The following is a 27,196-nucleotide window of genomic DNA, read 5'->3' as shown; positions in this document are numbered from 1 at the left end:
ATTTCAGCTGCCCAGAAAGAATCTCTAAGACATAATGTGTTTTACTGTTCATTTTAATCAAACTATTAATCTCAATTATAAAAATATGACTATTTTCCTCTGTGTAAAATATTCCTTCTACAATAAGACACTTAGTGTGGGTGCCTGGGTGGCTCAGTTAAGCATCTGCCTTCGGCTCAGGTCATGATGCCAGCGTCCTAGGATCGAGCCCCACATCAGGCTCCCTGCTCAGCGGGAAGCCTGCTTCTCCCTCTCCCACTCCCCCTGCTTGTGCTCTCTCTCTCTCTGTCAAATAAATAAATAAAATCTTAAAAAAAAAAAAAGAAAGACACTTAGTGTATATTAGTTATCTGTTGCTCTGTAACAAATATTCTAAAGGTTGGTGGCTTAAAATGATAAGCATTTATTTTCATATTTTCTGAGGGCCAGGAATCCTGGAATGGCTTAGCTAGGTGGTTCTCACTCAGGGTCTACCATGAAGTTTCAGTGAAGACATCAGCTGGGGCTGCAGTCATCTGAAGGCTTGATGGAGCCTTGGAGGATCTGCTTCCAAGCTGGTTCACTCACATGAGTGTTGGCAAGAGGCCTCAGCACCTCACCAGTTGTTGGCTAGAGGACTCTCTTCCTCTGCATGTGAATTTCTCCATAAGGTGGCTTGAGTGTGCCCTAACATGGCATCTGATCTCTTCTAGGGTTAGTGATCCAAGAGAGACCACAAGAAGGAAGCCACAGTACCTTTTATGACCTGGTCTCAGAAGTCATAGTCTGTAACTTCCACCATATTTGTTCAAAATGAGTCACATAGGAAATAACTAAACACAATTCTCAGGAATCATATACATATACAGGAAATGAGGTTCAAAGTTGGAGAAATCACAGGCTGTCTAATCTCTCTCAGTGGGGCCCTGGACACATCATCCTCTCCCTGGATCTTGATTTCTTCCTCCACAAAAAGAGAACAGCCACAGCTCCATGAGCCACAACTCTAAAGTGGCCTATCTCTGCCCCACCTGGCTGTGATTTCAGTTAACAACTTGGTTTTTTCAACTCTAAAATGAAATGATCTTAGACAGTGGCTTTCACACTTTTTAGACCCATTGTGAGAACTATATTTTATAATGAAACTGCATACACACACAGGCATGAAAAAGTCTGTATGGATAACAAAATACAAGTTCCGCAAAACAATACTTAGACTTATTTGCATGATGTACTCTCACTCCCCAACCACCACCCCATTCTATGTTAATTTGTTTGAAAAAATTCAGTTCAAAATCTACCACATCGATGTTACAGTCCATTAATGGATTCAACATTCTTTGTGTTAAAAACTAACACCCACTCTCACTCCTTGAGGCTCTTTTTCCAATGGTACTGGAGCAGAAATGTTAAAGAGTGAAGGAGTCCTCACCTTCTAGTTTTGGGGAAGCAAAAAGCACCTTCAAAGGTGGTTCAAGCCTACCAGCCTATCCTAATTAGACAGGAGCTAGTATCAGAGGTATCTTGTCAGGGTGGAAAGGGTACCGTGTTGAGCTTCAAAAGTTGGCCCTGCAACTCATGAGCTGCGCCACCTCGGGCAGTCCTTTAACCTGAGTTCATGCCTCCTCTCCAAAATTGGAATAATAAGTATCCCTTGCCTATCTCATAAAGTTGTTACTAAGCGCAAAATTAGTCACTTACCGTGTTGGCAGAGAATGTACAGACATGCTCTTTAATCCTCACAAGGACCCTGCAAGATACAGAGTATGATACTTGTTTTACAGATAGAGAAATTGAGGATTAGAGAATTTACATAGGCAAGACCTTAAAGTTAGCAAGTGGCAGGACTAGAATTCCAAACCTGTTCTGACTCCAAGACCCATGTGAAATAGGTGGGCCGTTTTCCTTCGACGTTTAAGCGGTGACCATCTACGATGTATTAAAATACAGATTCATCCTGAATCACCACAGTGTAACGACTTCAGAAACTGGTCCATCAGGCTACCTTTTCTAATGTCTTGCCCTGACCACGATGAACACATAACGTATCACAGGTGGGCTCGGGGCTTTTCAGCGTTTCTAGCTGCCTTGACCCACCAGGGAGAGTGAACATTGACAACAGCGCCTCCGCTCCTCAGGCGTCACCGGTGAGCCTCGCGCACAGTGAACACGCCAGAACGGAGCACATTTCCTTAAGTGGTGCCCCCAAATGGTCCCCACAACCAAATCCCCGGGTCGCTTAATACAACTCCCCGACATTTAAAAGTGTCATTTTCAGAGAAAGGCCTAGCTTACAGCTCTTTTGCTCGTAAGTTTTGTTCCGTCAAGTGTGTGCGGGCCTCGGCTGCTTAACCCGAAGGCCCCCGCGGGCTCCCGTCCCGGGCCTGGCTCCCCGCGCCCCTGGCGGAAGGAACTGGCACCACAAAGCCCTTTATTGAGGCCTCCGCGTGACGCGAGGCACCCCGGCCCTGGGCGCGGCCCGCAGCTCGGGCGCGAGCAAGAAGGAGGCGTGTGCCCGCGGCGCGGGCCCGCAGGTGTGTACGGCCATGGGCGCCTAATCGGGTGCGCGCTCCGCCCTCGGCCCGCGGGGGACCGCGACCCTCCGAGACCAGCGAGCGCGAGTCACCTGGCGCGGGCGCCCTACCCCCTCTCTCCCGACTCCGGGGACCCACCCTCGGGGCCCCGGCTGACTGTGCGCGCCGACCGCGCGTCGGGTGGGGCGCCGGCGTGGGAAGGGGTGGTGGGAGGGCCTGCCCCTCCGCCGGGAGGGCCCGCCCCTCCGCCGCAGGCTCGGCAGGCGGCCGAGGCTCCACCCGCTTCCCCAGGCCGGGTCCTGCTCGGAATTGCGCGCCCGGGCGGGGGAGAAGCTCGCCCCTCCGAAGTGTGCGTGGGAGGGGCGGTGGGCGTGGCGTGGGAGGGGCGCGTACGGTGGGCCGCTTCCTGGTAAGCTGAGATTTTTGAAAAAGGGAAAACCTGGGAAGGTTTACCTACTTGAAAGGGCTGGGGCGGGGAACGGGAAGTTCCGGTACCCGCAGACCCGTTTGTCGCTTAACATTCCCAAAGTCAGACACGTTTGGGTGAGGTGTTTGAGCCAGTTTGGCAGGCTTGGGAAGTGATGGAATGCCGATGTCGTTACCTTGGCATTTTCTCCGTACATGGCAAAAAATTATAAAATGAGTTCATGGAAAATGAAAGAGAACACGGTTGTACATTAGGAGTTCAGCTTCAAGGAATATTTTATTAGGGACGTTCTGACATTCAGAAATGCTTTTTTTTTTTTTTTAAAGATTTTATTTATTTATTTGACAGAGAGAGAGACAATGAGAGAGGGAACACAAGCAGGGGGAGTGGGAGAGGGAGAAGCAGGCTTTCCACTGAGCAGGGAGCCCGATGCGGGGCTCGATCCCAGGACCCTGAGATCATGACCTGAGCTGAAGGCAGACGCTTAACGACTGAGCCACCCAGGCGCCCTAAAAATGCTTTTTCTAAATCTTTTTATTATGTGGATATTAAAGTGAAAGCCATTAATTCTGTGAGTTGCAAACATTTCAGGTAAAGCGAACAGAGTATGTCAGTCATTCCATCAGGCACCTATGTTAAGAACTTGGACGGTGGAAATTCACCATGGCTTATGGCTTGCCAAGAAAGAACACAGTGAAGACCATATTGCGGGGCAGTTGTTATAAAGTGTAAGTATTTTCCTCACGGTGAGCACTGACTGGGCGTGGGGAGTGTCCTTGATAAAATAGAAGTACCGAAAACCCTTAGGTTCTCCATGAGATACTGGACTATGCGAGGTGTTTTCAGTTATCTGAATAGTGATTTTTTTAAAAGGGAAAATGCTTTTAATAAGAATTTATAAATTATCTTACTTGGTCTTTACAACAAAACAACACAAACTGAGGTTTGGCGAAGTGGGTTAATCAAAGTCACGCAGTCATGGAGTAAACAAGTGACAGAGATGGAAGTCTGTCTTCTGACTCCAAAGCAACATCTACTACTGTCAACTACGTTAAAGTACCTCTGTAGATAGTATAAATCTACCTAAAAATGTCTTGGTGTCAGGTATATCTTTTTTTTTTCTTAAGGTTTTTTTTTTTTTTTTAATTTGTTTACTTGAGAAAGAGAGACAGGAAGAGGGAGAGAGTACAAGCAGGGGGAGCAGCAGGCAGAGGGAGCTATGAACTTTGCTCTCTCCCCCACCATATCTTATATAGCCTAATGATTAAGACCTCAGATTCTAGAGTCTGACTTTCTGGTTTCAAATCCTAAACCCATGAACAACAGCCTTGTGATCTTGAGCAAGTTGTTCTACTCCTGTTTCCTAATCTCTCAAATGAGCATAATAATAGCACCCGCCTACCTCATAGGGTTGCTGTGGCAATTAAAGGTGTTCATATGTGTAAACTGATTAAGACAGTGCCCAGCATATAGTAAGTGCTAGATAAAAATTAGCTGTTTTATTGCTCATCTTTCCAAATCAACATATAAGGATAAACCTCATTCTTTCATTCTGTGTATGAACCACAGTGTGTTTAATCAGGCTCTTCCTGATAGACATTAAGGCTATTTTGTGAAATTTTTTTGGACAAACAATGCTTCAGTGAACATTCTTATAAATACATCTTTGTGCCCTTGTTCAAATGCATTGATAATCATTGTAGACCTCAAGTCGCTCCTTAAAGTTAGATGATGAAGTAGCAAGGAAGCTGGAGGAGGAAAACAAGTAGGCCCATGTACAGAATACTCGTTTCCCCGATTTGTACCAAAGCAGGTCTTTCACCTTTCCTCGTGTATGGACTCGCTGAGATGAGAAACATGTAGTTGACATTTTAAATTTCCAAATTAGAACATATAAAACAATTCATTTGAAGTTCATGGTGATTATTTTTAATATTATAGTTTGGGATTTCCTCCCCTCCTTCTCCAGTTTTCTGAGGATTCTCTTGGTACTAGTGCTTCTAAATAACTACCCCTAGGCTAAGTACCAGCTCTGGTTCTTAATTAACTTCCATGTCTCTGTTTCCTTGTCTACCTGCATGGTGGTTGTAAAGATTAAAATAAGATCACACACTCAAAGCCTTTGTGTATGCCAAGCACCCTGCTCAATGCACGAGTATTCCCCTTTCCCTTCCCTAATATGACCATATTTGTGATCAGCCATAAAAGACTTGGAGCGTACAGTTCTTAACTATATCCTCTTAAAAGACATGGAAAGATTGGATTGACTGCAGGGAGGCTATTTTTGAACAAAAGTTCCTGCCATCATAATTTATCATAATTTTTCAATATATCTCTACATTAGTGTGTGTGTGTATAGATACATATATATACATAAAATATACACATTATACATTATACATTTAATGTAAAGCTCCTTCTCCTGGCTAGATTTACAACTCTGGAAAATCCTGAATTCCCCCCATAAGCAAAAATATCTAGTGGAAAATGGAACTGAGAGTTAAGATGTCTTCTGTATATCCCACGATAGATGTTCAATAAATATTTATTGAATGAATTAATGAATTTTTGCCCCAGACAGGAACCTTGGGAACTTGCACTGCTTACAAAGAGCTGGTATACGAACCTAGCCAACATCAAGTTACCTTTCTTGGGAGAAATTACATTTGGTAGCCCTTTATACCTCAAAAAAACTAAAGCCATTAAGAATGTTCTGCTCCCTTCTGCAGAATGTAAGTTCTGTAAGAGCTACTTTAGTAAATAGCAAATTTTATCTGTGTTATTTTGCTTATTATCAGAGAAATGTTTAAATATACTCATTCACACCCATACCCCTCATCTATGTAGCCCTTCTTTTTTTATTTTTTTATTTTTATTTTATTTTTTTAAAGATTTTATTTATTCATTTGACGGAGAGAGACACAGCAAGAGAGGGAACACAAGCAGGGGGAGTGGGTAAGGGAGAAGCAGGCTTCCCGCGAACAGGGTGCCCGATGAGGGGCTCGATCCCAGGACCCCGGGATCATGACCTGAGCTAAAGGCAGACGCTTAACGACTGAGCCACCCAGGCGCCCCTATGTAGCCCTTCTTGTTTAGTATCTAAGAATGTGAATTTTGCCATGTGATTCAGTGTTCATTTTTAACAATATTATGCCTGGTGAGAAATGTCAGTTGGATTGCTCCATGTATTTTATTTTCCAGCCATCAAACTTGAAAGGGAGTATGAAATGAAGCGCTTGAATCACCTGAAATGTCAGGAGAATGTAGCTGAGGAAATTCAGCTTTTCCTAAGGGAAAGGAAAGTTGGTTTGAGAAGACCTCTTCCACCTAAGTGATATCATCTCATAATCAAATCTGTACTCAGTGCTTTCCACATCCAAAGGCAATGAAGGTCTCCAACCTTTTACTGTGTGAAGTTTGTACAGACATATGAATGCCCACTGGTAGATGAGCCAGCTCCTGTGGGTTGATGGACAGCTCTGACAGATCTTCTGTGTCCCTTCCTTTGTACCACAAGAGACAACACTGTAAGTAGATGAAAAAGTAGCTGGAATTGAGTCATTTATATGATTATTCATTGTGATTTTTGTAAAATTGCACTAAGGGAAGAGGAAACTTCTTGTCAGAGATATTATTTTGAATTTGCATCTTTGAGATGCCAAAAAGAAGGCGAGAGAAAAATTGTTTTTTTTTTTTTTTTTAAAGATTCTATTTTTCAGTAATCTTTACATCCAACTTGGGGCTTGAACTCACAACCCTGAGATCAAGAGTCATATGCTCCACAGACTGAGCCAGCCAGGCACCCCAAGCAAAATTCTTTTAAACATGGTAGACTGAAAAATTTTGTTTGGTTAAGAAAAATTTTAGGTTTCATTTTAGTAACTCTTTAGTTTCCAATGTTCAGTGAAACATCATTTACTATTCTCATACCATACTTTATTTTTATCTATCTATCTACCTATCTATCTATCTAGGCTCCATGTCCAGCATGGAGCCCAAGGTGGGGCTTGAACTCACAACCCTGAGATCAAGACTTGAGCTGAGATCAAGAGTTGGATGCTTATCTGACTGAGCCACCCAGGTGCCCCTGTCATCTAGTACTTTAAAGTAGCAAGTAGAACTTACTTTCTGCTTTTGTTTTCCTAAAAAATCATCTTTTCCCTTTTGCCCTTTTGCTTCATTTCGTATTGTCTCTCTGGGATGCCCTTGGAGCATGTGAAACACACATACGTATGTGAAAATGACATGAAAATGCGGAGACCTTATTTTAAGGAAAATGCTTATTTACAGAGAGGCTAGAGAATGGGGATTTGATTAGCTGGAAAATGTTGGACTAGCATGAACCAATTTCCTAGAATTTGAATCCAGTACAGTGCACTTGGGTGTGAAAGTTGTATTTGAGGGGGCGCATGGGTGGCTCAGTCATTAAGTGTCTGCCTTCGGCTCAGGTCATGATCCCAGGGTCCTGGGATCGAGCCCCGCGTCGGGCTCCCTTCTCCACAGGAAGCCTGCTTCTCCCTCTCCCACTCCCCCTGCTTGTGTTACCTCTCTCTCTCTGTGGTAAATAAATAAAATCTTTAAAAAAAATGAAAGCTATATTTGAGCACAATTTAATGTTTGTTAGGTGAATCAGTAGGTGTTTAGTGTCTTCTGTTATCTTAGCCTCATTCTAAAAGGTCTCCTGGCCTCGTGGTTAAGAGTTCATACTTTACACCTGGCTGCCTTCTTCAGCTCTCAGCTTGGCTGCTTATAGCGGTGTGACTTGGGGAGATTTGCTTTATGTCTCCAAGTTTCAGTTTTCTTACATGTAAAACAGGGATGATACTGGTACCTACTACACAGTTGTCTTGAGGATTAAATGGAAACTGGCCCACAATGAGAACTACTCTAATAGTTATTCTGGTAATTACGGTGAGCATCACTACCTTTTTACTGCTATAATCTCCGGAGCAAAGATGTATTATATTGGCCTGACTCTGTTGACCTTTGTGGAGACCAAAAGTCTTGAATTTTCAAGAGTTGGGTTTTGTTCTTTCAATGTATATATGCTTGCTAGACCATACATGACCTGATTTTTTAGTTCAAAATCTGGCCACTGTACCTATGGCATCTCCTGATCATTTCTGTTTAAAAACAATAATCTCTGAGAATCAGTTTGTCACTTACGTCTTTTTTTTTTTTTTTTTTTAAGATTTATTGATTTATTTGACAGCACAATCGGGGAGCAGCAGGCAGAGGGAGAGGGAGAAGCATGCGGGGCTCGATCCCAGGACCCTGGGATCGTGAGCTGAAGGCAGACACTTAACTGACTGAGCCACCCAGGTGCCCCTATAGTAGTCTTCTTGATGGTACCCCACTTAGACTCTCTTCACTTTTCTTCATTAGCTCTAGTCTATTGATGCCATTCTGGAATGGTATCGGGAAAAAAATCATCCAATTCAATATTTCCCAGAGAGTGAATCTTCCAGTTTTGCAAGAGGAGATGAAATAAAGAGGAAAAAGAACACAACTGGTTATTGTGTTTTTGTGAAAATTTCAAATGTAACAAAAGTAGCAAAAACAAGAAAATGAACTTCCATGTCTCCATCACTGAACAGCACTTACGAACTCATGGCCAATTTTATTTCACTTACACTCACTCATTTTCCACCCCCACCCTCCCAAGTCCCTACCCCCAGATTATTTTTTATTATGTTTTATTATAGTTTTTTAATAAGTTAGGTATTTTTAAAGATTATTTATTTATTTATTTGAGAGAGAGAGAGAGCATGAGTGGGGAGAAGGGCAGAGGGAAAGGAGTAGCAGACTTCCTGCTGAGCATGGAGCCTGACGAGGGGCTTGATCCCAGGATCCTGGGATCATGACCCAAGCTGAAGTCAGATACCCAACCAACTGAGCCACCCAGGTGCCTCCCACCAGATTATTTTGAAGTAAATTCTAGACATCATATCAGTTCATCTGTAAATGCAAATTTTATAAATGTGACCATTGCCAATTTTGTAAGGGATGGACTGATCAAAGCATACCTAGGGGGCCATAATCCACCCCTGCGGGCCCACAGTTTGACTTTTCACTGGGGAGTTGTATCTGGTGGTTGTTGTTTCAAAATATTTAGAAGCTATCGTCTGAATTATCTTCAGATACTTTCTCCTACCTTTGATATGCTGGCTCACATGGAGGACACTTGCTCTTAGGAATTATGATGTCAGTGACGCATTTGATTTAGTGATCCTTAGGCCTGGAAACAGCTTTCAGGAGCACAGGGGGTCTGGATGTAGTCTTGGTTGGATAACTTTGAGGAGGTGGAGCTTCCACATTGCTAGATCAGATTGGCTTTATACAATTCACATGTGCTTTGTGTAAGTTGCCTATCTGCCAACCAGAGCCACTCCCAAAGTTTCTTGGTGGAGCGTCTGGGATTTTCTCTGTGTTACCCAGTTGTACCACTTCTCTCCACCTTTTTTACACATTTGCCCTCGCCAGTTGTTCTTTCTTCCAGTTGACTAGTTTTTTTCCCCCTCCATCAATGTTATTATCATAAATATGACAGCTGGGTTGCTAACTGCTTAAAATGTGGGAAAATACCATTTTCTAATTACACAACCAAAGACCAGTCTTTAGCAAAAATTCAGTGTGTTTCTATTTCTTTAGAAATCAAAACCAATTTACTATTTTCTTTAAAAAATTAATCACATATGTTTTGGATGGTAATGGGATTAATTATGTGTTTGTTTTTGTCGTTCATGTCCTGCTGAGTAGCTTGCACTTTCCTTTTAGGGTCACTGTCACTAATTCATCTGGGCTGGAGATAACACCTCCAATAGTGTCTTGGAAAACTAGAAATATTTTTCAATCTAAAGACCACAAATCTACTGCACAATGTATCTAACATTGTTGCTATTAGTAAGTTTTAATTTCTTAAAAATCAGATTTATTTAGGGGCGCCTGTGTGGCTCAGTTGGTTAAGTGTCTGACTTTGGCTCAGGTCATGATCCCAGGTCCTGGGATCGACTCTCACATCAGGCTCCCTGCTCAGTGGGGAGTCTGCTTGTCCCTCTCCCTCTGCTCCTCCCCTTGGCTCGTGCTTGCTCTCTCAAATAAATAAATAAATAAAATCTTAAAACAAAACAAAGCAAAAAAGCAGTAGCTCTATGGATCCTCACCACTCATTTCCACTTCTATGGAGGCAACTAATTTGATCTCTTTCACTTGTTTTATTATTTACCTTCATGTCTCTAAATAATGCTTTGATTTTGCTACTTCTTGGATTTTTCTTTTTTAGGTATTGACTTCCCATATAGAAGATAGCATTTTTTTCTTTTCTTTCCTCATCTTCAATACACATACATACCATTTCTATCTACCTGTAAATATAGGTTATATTATAATTTTGGTTAGATCAATATTAAATGTTAACATTATTATGACACTATTATGTTAACATTATTATGTGTAAATACTTCACAGCTGAGCTATGTAGTAGACTATTATTACTTTTCCTTTCCTGCCACTGTGTGTGTGTGTGTGCTCAGTATTTAGTAATTAGAGTTAATATTTGCTTAGTTTGTAATGTATTCATCACTAAACCCCAAGCTCTTTGCCACTTATCAGTCTTCTCAAAACAATCCTATGTATTCTATCATTTCGTCTTCCTGAGAGGTCTTGTCCTGCTTTACCCTGAACTGTTTATTTCCACACTCTTATGTAGCTCTCTATGATTTCTGTTATCATCATGGGGATTCACTTCACACTCTTTGATGTAGTTGCTCCTGTTTCTTCTGTATCTGACCATCCTCTTTCTTGGTTTATTTTTTTTTTTTTATCATAGTGGAGCATATCCTCCAGTAGTTACCTGAGAAAGGGTGCGTGGGAGGATATTTTTTTGAGGTCTTATTGTCCAAAGTCTGTATTTTCTGCTTAGATTTCATTGATAGATTGGCTGAGTGTAGAATTGTAGGTTGTAAATAATGTTCGTTTAAAATTGTGAAGGATTTGTGTATTTCTTTTTAGTTTTTAATATTGTTAGTGAGCATTCCAAAGTCATTTTTACTTTGGATGCTTTCCCTGAGACCTGCTTTTTTCTCTCTGGAAGCTACAGCATCTTCTCCTAGATCCCACTGTTCTGATAGGAATCATGGTGTAAGACTAATAATCCAATGTAGCATGGTGATGTAGAGCATTGGGTGTAGAGCATGAGCCACCGGGATTGAATGATGGTTCCATCACTTATTAAGCTGTGTCATCTTGGACAAATTATTTAACTTTCCTGTGCTTTAGTTTCATCTTCTGTAGAAAGTGGTTAGTGATAGGGGCCCGCCTAGGTGGCTCAGTTGGTTAATGTCCAACTCTTGATTTCAGCTCAGGTCATGATCTCAGGGTATTGAGATCGAGCCCTGCATTGGGCTCTGTGCTGGGCATGGAGCCTGCTTAAGATTCTCTCTCTGCCTCTGACCCTCCCCCAACTCATGTGCTCTATCTCTAAAAAAAAATTAAAAAGTGGGTAGTGATAGTTGTGACAAGTAAATGAGTTAAATATGTAAAGCACCTAGAACAGTGCCTGGCACAGAGTAAGCACTAACACAGATAGCAGTAACTACTCTTACCAGTACCCATTGTGCTTGGTACTACATAGGCCCTCGCAACCTGGAAATTCATTTCCTTCAGTTGTGGGAAATTGTATTAAATTTTTTGGTAGATATTTCTACCTTTTCATTTTCTCTATACATTCTAGAAGTACTATTATTCATATGCTACATCTTCTGTACTGGCCTTCTAATTTTTTATCTTTTCTCTCCTGTTTTCCATCCTTTAGTCTTTTGCTCCAGTTTCTGGAAGAAGCTCTCAGTTTTATCCTCTAACCATTATAAGTTTTTAATTTCTGCTCTCCTTTTTTTTTTTTCCTCTGAAGGCTTGCCCCTCTCCTTTCTAAAAAGTAACCTGTTTTATTCATGATTGCCTATCTTCCCTTAGTAATCCAGGTGTGACCGTGCATAACTTAAGGAAGTAAAGGCAGCATGGCTAGGACAGGTCTGACTCAGGGGTCATGGAAGAGGTAGAAACCACAAGACAGTGTAATTGATTGGATATGGTTGAGTGAGGGGATGCGGGTGAATGAAAGGGAGGAATTCCGGATGAATTCCAGATTGTGGGTTTGGGAAAGGAAGAATTGTCTTGGGTGTGTGGGAGACATGTTGATTTTAGGTATGTTGGTGTTCGAAGTTCTTGGTAGACACGAGTGGATATCTCTAGTAGCAGTGGGCTTTACAGGTGTGCCGCTCAGGAAGGAGTGGGTGTAGAGAAGAAAGCTGAAACTATGGGTGTCTTTGAGCTCATCCGGGAGGCGTACGCAGAATGAACGAGGAGTGGTAGTGAACATTCTGAAACTTTGGTTGGCAGTGCAGAAGAGGCAGGCCTTTAGGGAAAATGGCTTAGATACCGAAACCTTAGGTGAATTGCATGCTGTATTTTATTTTTAATGAAAAATATTATGGTATAGACATTTAATAGTAAATAACTGAAATTTTTGGAAAGAATCTTCATTTTTTTTCAGTTGATAAAAATGTCCTCAATGAAAACATTTTATCAAGGTTCAGAAGAGGGGGAGAGAGAAGGAAAAAGAGAAAAGAAAAAACCCATATAATAAAAACTTAGATGTAGAAACTATTTTAGGTGCTCTATTTATATCCTGTTGTCCTCACAACAACCCTGAAAGGAAGGAAGGGCAATAACAGAGCAGAGCAGAGTTCTAACATCAGAGGGGGAAAGTTTGGGGACAGGGCTGGGCCAGGATCTTGATGAGGCAGAACTTTTGCCAATGGCTGACAGGGCAGCAAGCATAAAGGGGGAAAATGAACTCTCCCTTTGTTCACTGTCTTTAAGAAGTATTTATATCCAGTGTAAAACAGATTTAGAGCATTAGGTGTAGGGCATGGACCACCTGGGATTGAACACCAGTTCCACCACTTAATAGTTGTGTCATCTCAGACAAATTATTGGGGTCTTGCTGTCACTTGGATTCTTTAGCCTCTTTTCATCATGATCTTAAGAATAGTTAACTTCTTTTTCATTCCAGTAAATAGTGCTCTTTCCATTGCATTATGTAGGCCAAAAACCTAGGGGTCATCTGTAATTCCTCTGTGTCCCTCATCTCCTCTTTCCTGACAGTCCAATCCATCAGCAACTCTTACTGGGTCTACCTTCAGAAAATATCCCAAATGTATCCATTCTTTCTCCACCTCTGTCACCCTTATCCACGTCTCCACCATCTCTTGTTTGGAACACAGAAAAAGTCCCATAACTGACCTCCTTGCTTCCATCTTTGCCTTTCTTTAGTTTACCCTTGGCAGCCATAGTGGTCTTTTAAAAATGGCACTCACGCAGGGGCCCCTGGCTGACTCGGTTGGAAGAACATGTGCTCTTGATCTCAGGATCATGACTTTTGAGCCCCACCTTGGATGCAGAGATTACTAAAAAAAATAAACTTAAAAAAAATGGCATTCATATCATTGTCAAAAAGATCACCTCACTCCCCTGAGTAACACACTTTCCTGTGGCCTACAAGGCCCTATGTTTATCTGATACTTGCTTTCCTTTTGGACCTTGTTCCTCCCACTCATCTTTCAGTCCTACTGGGTGCAAACACATTACCCTAATCCTGTTAATCTGACTTGTTTCTGCCTTGGAACATTTGCACTTGTTTATTTTCCCCAAGGTTGTCTTCCCTCGGACTGTCACAGAGATGTTTCCTAACTATTTAGGGCTCCACTCAAATGACATCTCCGGAGGGAGGCTTCCTGTGACCGTCCCCATGACCCCCCACCCCTGATAAATTGGACTTTTCTTTTACTCAGTCACTTTCTGTGATGGCACCCTCTTTTAATTCCTTTATAGCACTCATGTCATTATCTGTAATTATTTATTTGCTTACTTGTTTGTTATTTCTCCATGGGGTCTCTATTATCTACAATAGTATCTACCCATGGTAGCCATTCTATCAGTATTTGTTTAATGAATGAATATATTACCTGAAAAATTGTTGAAAAGGTGCCACTTTTGAAGAGAGTGATCAGAGGATTTGATTTCTGCTGTTTCCTCCCTATATATATGTTTTTTTTTTAAAAAGTAATCTCTAGGGGCGCCTGGGTGGCTCAGTCAGTTAAGCGTCTACCTTGGGCTCAGTTCATGATCCCAGGGTCCTGGGATCGAGCCCTATGTCAGGCTCCCTGTTCAGTGGGGGCTGCTTCGCCCTCTCCCTCTCCCTCTGCCCCTCTCCTCTACTCGCATTGTCTCTTTCTCTCTCTCAAATAAATAAATAAAATCTTAAAAAAAAAAAAAAGTAATCACTATACCCAATGTGGGGCTTGAGCTCACAACCCAGAGATCAAGAGTTGCATGCTCTTCTGAATGAGCCAGCCAGGAGCCCCTTCCTATATATGCTTTGACACACATTTTTTTTCCAGCTTTATTGGGTATGATTGGATATACCATAAACTGTACATATTTGAAGTACAATGTAATGAGTTTTGACACCTGTGGGATCATCATCACAATCAAGATAATGAACATGTTCATCCTCTCAAGAGTTTTCTCGTGCCCCTTGTAATCCATCCCTTTTCACTGCTCTTCTCTCATCACCTCCCCCACCCCGAATGCCCTCCACCCCCACCCCAAGCAACCACTGATCTAGCTGTGTTCTGGCACTATAGATTAATTTGTGGTTTTGAGGATTTCATATAAATGGAATCATACAATATGTACTTTTTTTTGGTCTGGCTTCTTTTGCTCAGCATAATTATTTGAGATTCATCCATGTTGTTGTATATGTGTTCCTTTTCATTGCTGAGTGGTATTCTGTTGCATGGATATCCTACACTTTGTTTATCCATAAACTTGTCGATCAGTTTCTAGTTTTGAATGCTTACAAATAAAGCTGCCATGAGCGTTGTATGGGCATGTTCTTTCATTTATTTTGAATGAATACTTCAAGGAGAGGAATGGCTGGGTTGTATGCCAGGTACATGTTTAACCTTGCCCATTTTCAGATCCCTCTTTCAGTTTTAAAGGAATCGGGTTAGGTGAAGGATTTGTAACCTCCCTATGGTGACACAGCTTTAAAAGTGGTGGAACTGAGATGGAATTCTAGATCCATGTGAATTCAAAGTCTGACCTTTTCCAGAAGACTATGCTTGGTCCACCTCTGGCCTGGCTGTCTGTATGGCCTGTTGAGAAAGTGAATATTGGAGAATATGGCTGGTATGGGGCAAGTAGGTCCTTTACTAAAATTTGGAGTGAGGGATGAGTTTAGCTCAGTGGTTCTCTATGAAGGGTGATTTTTGCCTCTCTCCCCGCTCAGGACATTTGGCGATGTCTGTAAACATTTTTGGCTATCTTACCTATACAGTATTACAAAGGCTTCTAATGGGTAAAGTCCAGGGATGCTGCTAAATATCCTACAATACACAGGACATCTCCCCCACAACAGAGAGATTTCCAGCCCCAAATGTCAATGGTGTCAGGGCTGAGAAACCCTGATTTAGCTGATTGGTTTAAGCTACTCAGGACACACTGCTGAAGCAGAAGGTTGGATCAAACTGCATGGCTGAGAAGCCTGAGGTGGGGGTATTTCCCTAAAAGAAATGCATGACAGGAGGAGGAGGAATGCTGGGCAGCAATCAACATGAGCTAGATGTCTCCAGTTCTCTTTTGGCTACTTACATTCACTCATACTCTTCTTTCCATATTCTAAAACCCACTCACTTATTTCTCAAAATTGTATCCAGTTACTGCAACAGCTCCGAGTCCAGGATTTCAGTTGTCTTGAGTCTGGATCTTGCAACCAATGGCTAAATAATACACCATTAACCCTAACACAATTGATATACCATGGTGGAGAGAAGACAGGATAGATACATACAATGAAAAGGTTTGGCCCTTTAGTCTTACAGATGGTCTTGGGCCACAGACATGACACTCCTCCTTTGGTATTTGGGGTAGACGGCAGAGGGGTTGCTGAAACTATTCAGACTGCCCTGAGCCATCAATCCACCATCAGGGACCTCAACGTGAAATTCAATTATAATTTTCTTGCGCTTCATTTGGGAGACAAAGGGGAAGGAACAAGACAATAGGGGCATTGATAGGGAAATTTAGAGATGTTTTCATTGTACCTCAGAACTGCTATAACCTATGAGAAGAACCTAGTGATCTTGGCTTACTTTATTTGGAATTATGGGCATAATATAGTAGTCTTAATTGATCCCTAGGGAAGACAATGTTGCCAACGTACCAGGAGTCTCAGGCTCTATTTTTGAATTTTCTAGTAGGCTTCTACCTTCCATTCATGTCTCTTTTCAGTTTCAATCCCTTTCCTTCTCTTCGAATTATCCACCTCCACTCTACAGACTTGTTTTGCACCTCGCAACTTCCACAGCATTGGAATGTAGGTGTAGTCACCTTCATGGGCTGCAATTGCAGGTGTCATTTTTTTTTTCTTACCTCGAATTAACTTTCTGTCAAAGCAACTCCTTCCAAGTTCCAGAAGCAGGCATCCTCTCTCATTGTTTGAGAGATTGCTCACCAGGTGACTATTTACTGTTGGAATTTAGTCTCCTGCTTTCCAACACATGTCTAGAACAGGTAAGATGAGCGCAACGTGAACCCAACATGCAAACATTTACTGGGCCACACTCCCTGTACCACCTCCTTCCCCAGAAGCTCTGTTGTATCAGAGCTCAGGTGTTCCCAGGAGGCTGACCATCAGAATGCTAGCACGGCAGTCTAACAATATTGAAATTGCTTCACATGAGTCGTGGAAATAGCTGACATAATTTCCTTCAAGATAAGAGGAGGGTTGGGGCGCCTGGGTGGCTCAGTTGGTTAAGCAACTGCCTTCGGCTCAGGTCATGATCCTGGAGTCCCGGGATCGAGTCCCGCATCGGACTCCCTGCTCAGTGGGGAGTCTGCTTCTCCCTCTGATCCTCCCCCTCTCATGCTCTCTGTCTCCCATTCTCTCTCTCAGATAAATAAATAAAAAATCTTTAAAAAAAAAAAAAGATAAGAGGAGGGTTATTTCCTAATTTTGGTCTTCTTTTATCATGCAATCACATGACAAGTGTGTGTGTGTGTGTGTGTGTGTGTGTATATATATATACACACATACACATATATACATATATATATATCTTTTACCCCTCATGGCTCTTCTAGTATTTGAAAGAAATTTTCTAAGCTATAATAAAGGGTTTTGCAAAACAAAGCAGGGTTCAGGAATGGCTGGCATCGTTGGGTGTCAGTGTCTTCTTGTCTGCGTGACTTGACGTGATTGCATCCAGTGTCCTTGCATTCGCTAACAGGTTGAAATGCAGATCTTCATGAAGACCCTGACCAGCAAGACCATCACCCTGGAGGTGGAGCCCAGTGACACCATCGAAAATGTGAAGGCCAAGATCCAGGATAAAGGAGGGCATCCCCCCTGACCAGGAGAGGCTCATCTTTGCCAGCAAGCAGCTGGAAGATGGCCGCACTCTTTCTGATTACAACATCCAGAAAGAGTCGACTCTCACCTGGTTCTCCACCTGAGGGATGGCTGTTAATTCTTCAGTCTTGAATTCATAGTGCCCAATGATGGCATTGCTCTGCACTATAGCCATTTGCCCCAATTTAAGTTTAGAAACTACCAGTTTCAGTAATAGCTGAATCACTGGTTTTCTCAGTAGCTGTTCAAAATGTTAATAAAAGTTTTGTTGCATGGTAAAAAAAAGAAAGAAAGAAAGAAAGAAAGAAAAGCAAATCAGAAAATTGGAAGCAGGAGCAAAGAAGAATTTATTTTTGATACTGACTTTGTTATTTTTCTGGTTTAGATGCAACAGATGTTATTAATAATAATAACCAACACAATAACTAATATTAATTGAGCACTTCAAATGTTCCAGGCATAGTAGCTAGAAAATGTCAGATCAAAAAGCTGGAAGTTTGTACCAGATGCTTGCAGTTGATGCCTGGTTTTCCTGTAAAATGCAGACGCTTGAGCTCAGCATCAGCCTTTATTGTGATTGATTTCAGCTAGAGTACTAGGTGCATGTCCTCTGGCTTAGTAATGGAGGGTGGGGAAAAAACACTTCTGAGCCTTTTCAAGCCAGGGCTTTAGGGTTTAACCTCTGTTGAAAGTATATAAAAGCATATAAAGCATATAAAGAACCATTTTCAGCATTACTGAAAAGTGTCTGGCTTTCCCTGGTCCTACCCTTCTTCTTTGGGAGGTAGTTGGGTTATGTGGTCAAGGATCTGTTTTGCTTATATATTCTTTTAGGGAGGCCACTATAAAGTAGCTTACAACCTACAGCGAATGCTAGGAAATATTCCTTGAATTTAGGATTATGAGTGTTTGAATCAGGTAGCTACTTCAAAATAAGAGTTGTTTAGACATGTGAATTAGGATATTCCCCCTCTTCAACATGGCTATTATTCTTTCACAATGTCAGTCAACACGTTTTCTGTGCACCTGTTGCCTCATCTGATAAAGCACGTGACTTAAGCGTTTAGGAAGGTGAAGAATAGTGACCAGGATGTGACATATAGTTTGAGTGGCAGGAATAATATTTTATACAAGTGGAACTCATGAACTTTTATTATTTCATCTATTTTTCATGTATAGTATTGACCCTGGATTTGACTCTTATGATCTTGCCTTACCATTTCCTAGCTTAGCCCATGGCAGATTGTTTAACCTCCCTAAGTTTCTCTGCACTCATGAGTAAATGAGGGTAATAATGGTACCTGAATGACAGGATTGTTGGGAGGATTACTGAGATATATTTTTCTTCTTCATCTTGGACTTTCCAGCTGGGGCCCTGTAAACTGGACAAAAAGATTAATGAGGAAAAAAGAAGTTTATTAACATGTGCATTGCAAATACATAGGGGAACACTCAGAAATGAGTACCTCAAAGAGGTGTTAGAACTTGGGCTTATATATCATCTTAAAAGAACAAGAGAGAAGGGACAAAACAAAGGAAAAGGACTTTGAGCCTGTAGGGGTGGCAAATTGTGGGAAGGCAAATATATGGGGGAACTTATGGTAGATAAGGGGTAGTTTTAGCAAGGTTTGTTCTGTAGATTCCTCTGGTGTAGATTTCTCTTGGCTGGTAGGGTCTGACAGTGTCTCTTGGGCTTAGCTTCTGTCCTTCCTGGTAGAGAGGGAAAGGGAGACACCTTTACAAATTTATGTCCTGTTTTTAGGCATATAGAGGGGGAGCAGGGAGCTGCTCTTGTATCTGCTTCTTCTCAGTTGCCTTCTGCTCAAAATAATCCTCATGCCAAAGTGGCATATTTTGGGATGGCATGTTCTACTACCCTTCACATGTACATGACCTGTCACAGGGTCTGGTACATAGGAAAGACTCAATAAGTGGTAGTTGGTTTTACTGTTACTATCACGGAAAATCAGTATCAGTAATTTGCTCCAATGGCTGACAGATTCCATTAATCTTATTCATTACAAGATTTTCTTATAATTCTAGGGTTCAAACAGTCTGTGAAAAAAATTTTTTTAAAGATTTTATTTATTTGAGAGCGAGAGAGAGCGAGAGCATGAGCGGGGGAGGAGCAAAGGAGGGGGGGGTAGAGAGAGTCTGAAGCAGACTCTGCACTGAGCACAGAGCCTGGTGTGGGCTCAATCCCAGGACCCCAATCATGACCTGAGCCGAAACCAAGAGTCAGATGCTTAGCCGGCTGAGCCACCCAGGTGCCCCAACAGTCTATGAAAATTTATGGTTATAATCTTTTTTTTTAATTCTTCAGTTTTTAATTTTTTTTTATGGTTATAATCTTAATAACATCTGATCTGATGAGCTGAGGCCAGAAAAGGTTGTTGGGAAAAGGCCCACAAATACTATTACAAATAGCATGCCACCTGTTCAGGTAAACACGTCTTTCCAGTTTATTCCATGTGCTTCATTTTCCCTTCTGGTTATTTTATTCTGAAGGTGGAGTGGGTGCTGTTTCAGGATAAACACTTTGTCAGCCCACTTTTCTATGTCCTGACTTGGCCCATCAGACCTTCTCACTCCCTTACATTCCATTTTCTGCAGGCATCTCTTACCTGGAAGCTTTTGGTATTTGTGAGCCTCCCTTATAAAAACCTAAGAACACAGACAATGATTGAGTCATCTTAGCAGTCTGGCTTCTGAGCGTCATCAGGCTGTTATCAAGTTTTAGGAGCTGCTTGAAATAACCACAACTTCATCTATCTCTGTTGCCTTTTCTTCAGTTCCTTTTTTCTTAATTATGAAACAGTAATTCATAGCCATTTCAAAGGTATTACATAGTACAAAAAATGTAAAGAAATATAAAGAATATAAAGAAAAAAAATCATCCACAATCCTACATACAGAAGCAATCACTATGAAAATTTTGGAGTCAAATTTGGTCTCTTTATGTTATTATTATTTATTATTTTAAGTTTTTGTTTATTAAGTAATCTCTACATCCAATGTGGGACTTGAACTCACAACCCCAAGATCAAGAGTCACATGCTCTTCTGACTGAGCCAGCCAGGTTAACATGGCAGGGAACATTCTATCTATACCTATCTATATCTATCTATCTATTTTTTTTTTTTTTTTTGCTTTACCTTCTAATATAAAGATTTCTCATTGTCAAAATGTTTACATTTTAAATAGCTCCATAGTATCTCATTGTATCATAATTTACTCAAATTAGTCTCACTTTGGGAATTTAAATTCCCAGTTATCTGCATCTATAAATAATAATGGTAATATAAATAAGAATGTATTTATAAATAACAGCCCTGGGGCTCCTAGGTGGCTCAGCCAGTTAAGCATCTGCCTTCGGCTCAGTTCATGATTCCAGGGTCCTAGTATTGAGCTCCTCATCGGGCTCCCTGCTCATCTTCTTGCTCCTTCCTGCTTCTCCCTCTCCTGCTCCCCCTGCTTGTGTGCTCGCTCTCTCTCTGTCAAATAAATAAATAAATAATCCTAAAAAAAAAAAAAACAATGCTACTATAAATAGAAACATTTGCCCCAAATAATTAATAAATTTTTGCCAGTATTGCAACTTATTTATTAAGACAGCTTTTTAGAATTATAGTGACAAAGCCTATTTGGTACATAGTGCCAGACTTTTCCCTGAAAGGTTATATGAATTTTTAATCCTACCTGCAGTGTGTAAGAATATACTTTCACTCAACTTTTATCAACGAGGGACAGTCACCTTAAAATTGTTTTCTTAGTGATGGGAAACACATCTTATTTTAATATACTTAAAATTTATTAGTGATGTTGATTTCTATATTGCTTTTTTTCCCCTATGGTTGTTAACTGTTGTGAATTTTCTGTTCAAGTACTGGGTTGTTTTTTTTTCTGCAAGGTGATAGCATTTTTATTTCTGAGGTTTGGTTTTTTAAAAAAAATATAGAGGGGTTCCTGGGTGGCTCAGTTGGTTGATCGGTTGATCGTCTGCCTTCGGCTCAGGTCATGATCCCAGAGTCTGGGGATCGAGCCCAAGGTCGGGCTCCCTGCTCAGTGGGGAGCCTGCTTCTCCCTCTCCCTCTGCTCCTCCCACCCCGCTCATTCTCTCTCTCTCTTGCTCTCTCACTCTCTCAGACAAATAAACAAAATCTTTAAAAAATATACAGAATTAGATTTTTTACCTTGTGTCATGTAACAGTCTATTTTCTTACTGCCAATTTCCTTTGGGTTGGATAAATAATTAATTTGGATTAAATTAATAATTAGTTTAGATTAAATACATAATTTCCTTTTGTTTTGGATCTATCTCATGAGTTTACCTAAACTCTTGGAACCTATAGGATTTGTTTTTTTCTTTTTTTTAAAAGTAAGCTCTAATGCCCAACATGGGGCTTGAACTCAAGACCCCAGGATCAAGAGTTACATGCTCTACCAACTGAGCCAGCCAGGCACCCTGGAACCTATAAGATTTTTTATGTCCTTCAATCATCTAGAAGTTTCCCCTTAAACTAATTTTCAGAGTTTGCTGAACAATTCCTTAACCATGTTGAATTACCTTTCCTTTTGGGACTTTTCCTTCAGCCTTTATATTCCCAGACAGAAGAGGCCGGCTTTTTAGTTGGTTTTCCTGAAGAATATCTTTCACCTCTAATTCTATTTGCAGAGAATAGAAATGCATGAAATATTTCCTGTGATTTGTACAGCTGGATCTCAAAATTAAGGTGCATATATGTTGCACATATTCAGGTGCATTTTAAGCTTGTGAGCACATGAGATAAACTTAGAAATTAGGGATTAGTTGGTTTATTTCTCCATGTTTATGCCAAATTGTGGTGTTTTAGCCCTGAGCTATGTTTAACTGATTGTCAGTCTTTTCAGAATGATCCTGCTATCAACTACTTTCATTGCCTCCCATCAGTGTGTTCCAGGGAAATGAGGATAGGCTGAGAATTAGACTAGGATTTAAATCCTAATGTTAATTTCCTTGTCTAATAACCTTGGACAAATCGTATGACCCTAGGAGGCTTCGTTTCCTTATCTGTGACATGGCAATGTAGTAGTTACCTCTTAGAACGGATGTGAAGATTGAATGGGCTCTCATGAACTACCTCACTAGCTTAAGGTATAAATTTGGTCATGCCTTTTAAAAATTTCTAATCACTTGAATCCCTACATGCCAATAAATTTAGGATCGATCCCCTATTTAAAATCTCCTTTACAAATTTTTTTTTTAAGATTTTATTTATTTATTTTAGAGAGACAGAGCATGAGCAGGGAGAGGGATAGAGGGAGAGGGAGAGAGAATCCCAAGCAGACTCTGCGCTTAGCATGGAGGCCAGTGCGGGGCTTGATCCCAGGACCCTGAGATCATGACCTGGAGTTAAAATCAAGAGTCCGACACTTAATCAACTGAGCCACCCAGGTGCCCCCAAAATCTCCTTTATAAATTGACAAGAACTCTAGGGGCTTACTCTTTCAAGGGAGTTTCCTTCCCAGGACGGGGACAAACTGGGAAAAGCCTGGCATCCACTGGAAGGCCCTGGTTTCAGCTGCTGCTGTTTTGTCGGGACCTTTTGAATCAGTTGGTTCCACCCAGTCCAATGGGCTGTTACCCATTTCTGCCTTGTCCCTTCTAGTCCAGATCTTTGCATACAACATGGTGGTGCTGAAGCTTGGCCTCTCAAGGTTACTTCTTTTCAGATTACATCCACATACTCCAGTCATTGTGTCCTATATCATCCTGTGACATCTGTGCCAGGGTGACTTGATCTAGAGGAAATTGTCATCAGTCCAGATACCCCTTGCTTTCATGGTGGGTAATTGGACTTTAGTATCTTTTCCTGACAGTGGACCTCAGCTGAAACCATCCTAATTCATTTGAGAAATTCTGATAGCACTGCATTTCAGAAGGTAAGAGTCCAAGGTCACCTTCGCTTTCAGGAAGCTCCTAACATCCACTAAGCAATGCAGCCCCCTTCTCCCCAGCTATCAGAGCTGAGTACCAAGCAGAAGTTCCTATCACATCGTCGTTGATGACGAATGTCTTATTAAACGCAAATTTGGATAACTAAGAAGGGCCTTTGAGTGACTTCCAAGAAACAAAGAAGGTCTACCAAAGGCCTTTTTGACATTATCCAGACAGAAATAATGTGATACCTTCTCTCACTAAAGTAAAAAAAAAAAAAAAAAGTTCTGCTTCACTAGATACAGACACATATGTATAAAGGACCTAGCATGCCCTGTCACCTAGTAGGTGCTTAGAAAATGTTTGGTCTCCCTCCTCCAGTCTTCCTCAGCTCAACCACATCTCTGCCCGCTTCAGCTGGAAACACAAAGCTTTCCAGAGACCTAACTTGTTCTTAAGTGTCCATTTCTCTGCTTAGCTTTACATTGATACAGCTTTACATTACATTGGTTCTGGGTTGTCTTCTTTTTTTTTTTTTTAAGATTTTTTAAATTTAATTTAATTTTTAATTAATTTATTTAATTTTATATTAAGATTAATTAATTGATTAATTTGTCAGAGAGAGCACAAGCAGGGGGAGTGGCAGGCAGAGGGAGAAGCAGGCTCCCTGCTGAGCAGGGAGCCAGCCCCATGCAGGGCTCGATCCCAGGATCCTGGGACCATGACCTGATCCGAAAGCAGATGCTTAACCACTGAGTCACCCAGGTGTCCCCCGGGTTGTCTTCTGACAGGCTCACCAAGCTAGGTGTAAACGTTGGCTTATTCTTGGGCATGAATCAAGAGTTGGTGGCAGTAGGTCTTCATGCTGACCTCTGATGGCCTCCAGCAAGGTTCTACCTTCAGAGCTGCTTTTAAGGTGTCTTTGCCTAAGCCAGTTTATACTTTCTTCAAATAGTCAGATTTTTAAAAAAAAGATTTATTTCTTTATTTTAGTGGGGGAATGGCAGAGGGAGAGGGAATCTCAAGTAAACTCCCCGCTGAGCGGGCTCAATCTCACGACCCTGAGATCATGACCTGAGCCAAAACCAAGGGTCGGACGCTCAACCGACTGAGCCACTCAGGTGCCCCTCAAATTGTTAGATTTTATTTTACATTTGACCCCAGGATCATGACCTGAGCCGAAGGCAGATGCTTACCCAACTGAGCCACTCAGGCACCCCTTAATTTGTATTTTTACGTAGCAAACATGCTCAGAGCACTTTGTCATGGAAAAGAATTTGCTAATCCAAAAATAAACAATGCATAGCTAATATCCCTCTTAAGACAGGTAGAGGTGTTTTATAAAGTGTGCCTTGTCACCAACCGTTGCCCCATAAATAAACTTTATGCTTTCTGTGAGAAAGGGTGTGACATCTGCTCTTTTGTAGGTTTAGTTTCATGGAACCATATTTTCCTTGTCTGGTTTTCCAATGAAATGTGTGTCTGTGTGGTTAAGACACACAGAAGGGCCCCTGGGCCATTGCGGTCAGAGGCTGGCCTCAGACTCTGTCTCCAGCCTTCAAGACAAGCTCTTTATTACATTCTCTTGCAGAATTCCCAGACCTCACCACAAGGCTTAGGGGTGTGGCATCTCAAAGCCGACTCTGTTCTCCAAAAGAAAGTGACAGCATCCTTGTATTATTTTGGGTACATAAATGAGTTTCCACATGTTTGATGAAACAAACTAGGTGCTTAATACCATATTATTCTTACAGGTATTTAATTATTGGCTTCAGATACAAATTCTAGTGGAAATAGAAGAAAAACTGAGGGGTGCCTGCCTGGCTCAGTCGGTAGAGCATGCAACTCCTGATCTCAGGGTTATGAGTTCAAGCCCCACGTTGGGTATGGAGCCTACTTAAAAAATAATAAATAGGGTGCCTGGGTGGCTCAGTCATTAAGTGTCTGCCTTCAGTTCAGATCATGATCCCGGGGTCGTGGGATAGAGCCCCACGTTGGGCTCCCTGCTCAGCTGGAAGCCTGCTTCTCCCTCCCACTCCCCCTGCTTGTGTTCCCTTTCTCACTGTGTCTCTGTCTGTCAAATAAATAAATAAAATCTAAAAAAAAAAGAAGAAAAACTGAGACCAATTCTGAAGCACTCCTGAAGTGATCCTTACTCCCTCCCGACATTTCCTTAACTGATCTTTTGCTTTAATATTTTTTTTTAAAGATTTTATTTATTTGACAGAGACACACAGAGAGAGAGAGAGAGTACAAGCAGGGGGAGCGGCAGGCAGAGGGAGAAGCAGGCTCCCCGCAGAGCAGGGAGCCCGATGCAGGGCTCGATCCCAGGACCCTGAGATCATGACCTGAGCTGAAGGCAGACGCCCAATGACTGAGCCACCCAGGCGCCCCTGCTTTAATATTTTCAACAGAAATGTTTTGCTAATGCGAGGAGGAGTGGCTTTGGCTTAGCGCCTTTGTTTTTTCCAGTTGGTCTTCCTCTCCACAAAACATTGCATCCTGGTTCTTTGAAATCCCCACTGAATTTGGAGAAATTATGTCTTGGCACTCAACCTATTTTCCTGGAACACAATGTGATGCTGACGACACAGCCCAGTCACTCCACTTGACAATAAATTTGCTTGTCTCATTTCACTTGAATATTCAGTGGTAAGAATGGAAGTGGAAAGCCTTACTTACCACAGTTTATTATATGTTTCGTGCCCATGATAATTACTTTTATAAGGCCATTCATGAATACATTGATCAGATTAGGCTGAATCACCTGGCTGGCCAATAGCCATCGGAATGATTCTCCATGCATGACTTGGTTGCATTATTACAAAACGTGGAAGAAGAGACCTGCCCAGCCAGCGCGGCAGATGTTCATTTGTGATGCTGCCTTAAGGAGATGAAGAGATGAGAGCGAATTGTTCCAGCAGCTCAGCCTGCACTGCTAACAGTTCGGAGGGGGAGCTGCCTGTGGGACCGGAGGTACATGGGAACCTCGAACTTGTTTTCACAGTGGTGTCAGCCGTGATGATGGGCCTGCTCATGTTCTCCCTGGGATGCTCTGTGGAGTTCCGGAAGCTCTGGGCGCACATCAGGAGACCCTGGGGCATTGCTGTGGGGCTGCTCTGCCAGTTTGGCCTCATGCCTCTCACAGCCTATCTCCTGGCCATCAGCTTCTCTCTGAAGCCAGCCCAGGCTATGGCTGTTCTCATCATGGGGTGCTGCCCGGGGGGAACCATCTCTAACATTTTCACCTTCTGGGTCGAAGGAGATATGGATCTCAGGTAAGGTACACTAGGGAAGCCCAGAGGTCTCTCCCTGATAGCACTGACACTTCCGTGTTAAAAACTCTGCTGATCTTTAGGTAGGGGTTCCAGTGGGCAGCGTTTTATGGAGTTCAGTCTTGGAAGGACTTTCCTTTCTGAGCTTAAAATGTACTGTGCTGTGATCGTCCTCTGTGTTACTGGCAACTGCTTCTCCAAGTAGTAGGGCTTGCTTCATATGTAATAGAGGAGGCAGGTTTCCTCCTGCCCCGATGGCCTGTCCTAGGCATGAACTCATTCTCGCCCACACCGGCAGGGTTAGCAGTGCTGGCTCCCAGTCTCCCAGGACACAGGCTGAGAATCCCAGGAAGCTCACGACAGGGGTCTGTTTGGTGGTGGTGGGAGTGGTGGTGGCAGAACCAGAATGACACCCTCCCAGCTCTAGTTAGCACGTGTTACCTTTGCATCTATTTTATGAAACAAGTATTTGGGGGCATTGGATAAAGGAGCTTTTGGGGTGTGTGATAGACATGTCCTGTTTTAAGTGCTGGTGGTGGCCTGTTGAGTTGACCTGGGGAGCAACATAAAGGCTTTTATGACAAAAAAATG

General features: G+C 42.0%; 3 protein-coding genes across 21 annotated transcripts in view; 2 read left to right on the top strand and 1 right to left on the bottom strand.

Annotated features, from left to right (window-relative positions):
* AFF1 (ALF transcription elongation factor 1) overlaps positions 1 to 2,457 on the bottom strand; it is a 238,085-nt gene extending 235,628 nt beyond the window's left edge. For 11 of the 15 annotated variants that reach the window (XR_013446404.1, XR_013446405.1, XM_078068911.1 and 8 more), the window contains exons 1-2: positions 2,275 to 2,457; positions 1,681 to 1,729 (exon numbers count right to left, since the gene is read on the bottom strand). The gene's annotated coding sequence lies outside the window, so the exon portion shown is untranslated. Of the gene's footprint in view, positions 1 to 1,680; positions 1,730 to 1,840; positions 1,909 to 2,274 lie in introns of all 15 variants that reach the window. The other 4 variants (XM_078068916.1, XM_078068915.1, XM_078068917.1 and 1 more) reach the window with 1 other exon arrangement.
* C3H4orf36 (chromosome 3 C4orf36 homolog) lies at positions 2,425 to 18,157 on the top strand. 5 transcript variants are annotated; one of them, XM_036096768.2, is made up of 5 exons: positions 2,425 to 2,693; positions 3,532 to 3,668; positions 5,518 to 5,672; positions 6,142 to 6,467; positions 17,292 to 18,157. In XM_036096768.2, exons 2-4 carry the CDS (start codon positions 3,604 to 3,606, stop codon positions 6,273 to 6,275), a joined length of 354 nt encoding a protein of 117 aa, XP_035952661.1. In that variant the 5' UTR covers positions 2,425 to 2,693; positions 3,532 to 3,603; the 3' UTR covers positions 6,276 to 6,467; positions 17,292 to 18,157. The 5 variants fall into 5 exon arrangements, with proteins under 5 accessions (XP_035952661.1, XP_035952662.1, XP_035952659.1 ...); XM_036096769.2 differs by lacking the exon at positions 17,292 to 18,157 and adding an exon at positions 14,400 to 14,884 and having other exon boundaries at positions 2,425 to 2,513; XM_036096766.2 differs by lacking the exon at positions 17,292 to 18,157 and adding an exon at positions 14,400 to 14,884.
* Positions 18,158 to 25,299: 7,142 nt separating this feature from the next.
* SLC10A6 (solute carrier family 10 member 6) overlaps positions 25,300 to 27,196 on the top strand; it is a 28,798-nt gene continuing 26,901 nt past the window's right edge. The window contains exon 1 of the mRNA XM_036096762.2: positions 25,300 to 26,608. Within this exon, the coding sequence (XP_035952655.1) occupies positions 26,232 to 26,608 (377 nt within the window). The 5' untranslated portion in view covers positions 25,300 to 26,231. The remainder of the gene's footprint in view (positions 26,609 to 27,196) is intronic.

This window comes from Halichoerus grypus, chromosome 3 (genome assembly GCF_964656455.1).
Source record: "Halichoerus grypus chromosome 3, mHalGry1.hap1.1, whole genome shotgun sequence".
NCBI classification, from domain to species: Eukaryota; Metazoa; Chordata; class Mammalia; order Carnivora; family Phocidae; genus Halichoerus; species Halichoerus grypus.
This window is presented reverse-complemented; position numbering and strand designations above follow the sequence as displayed.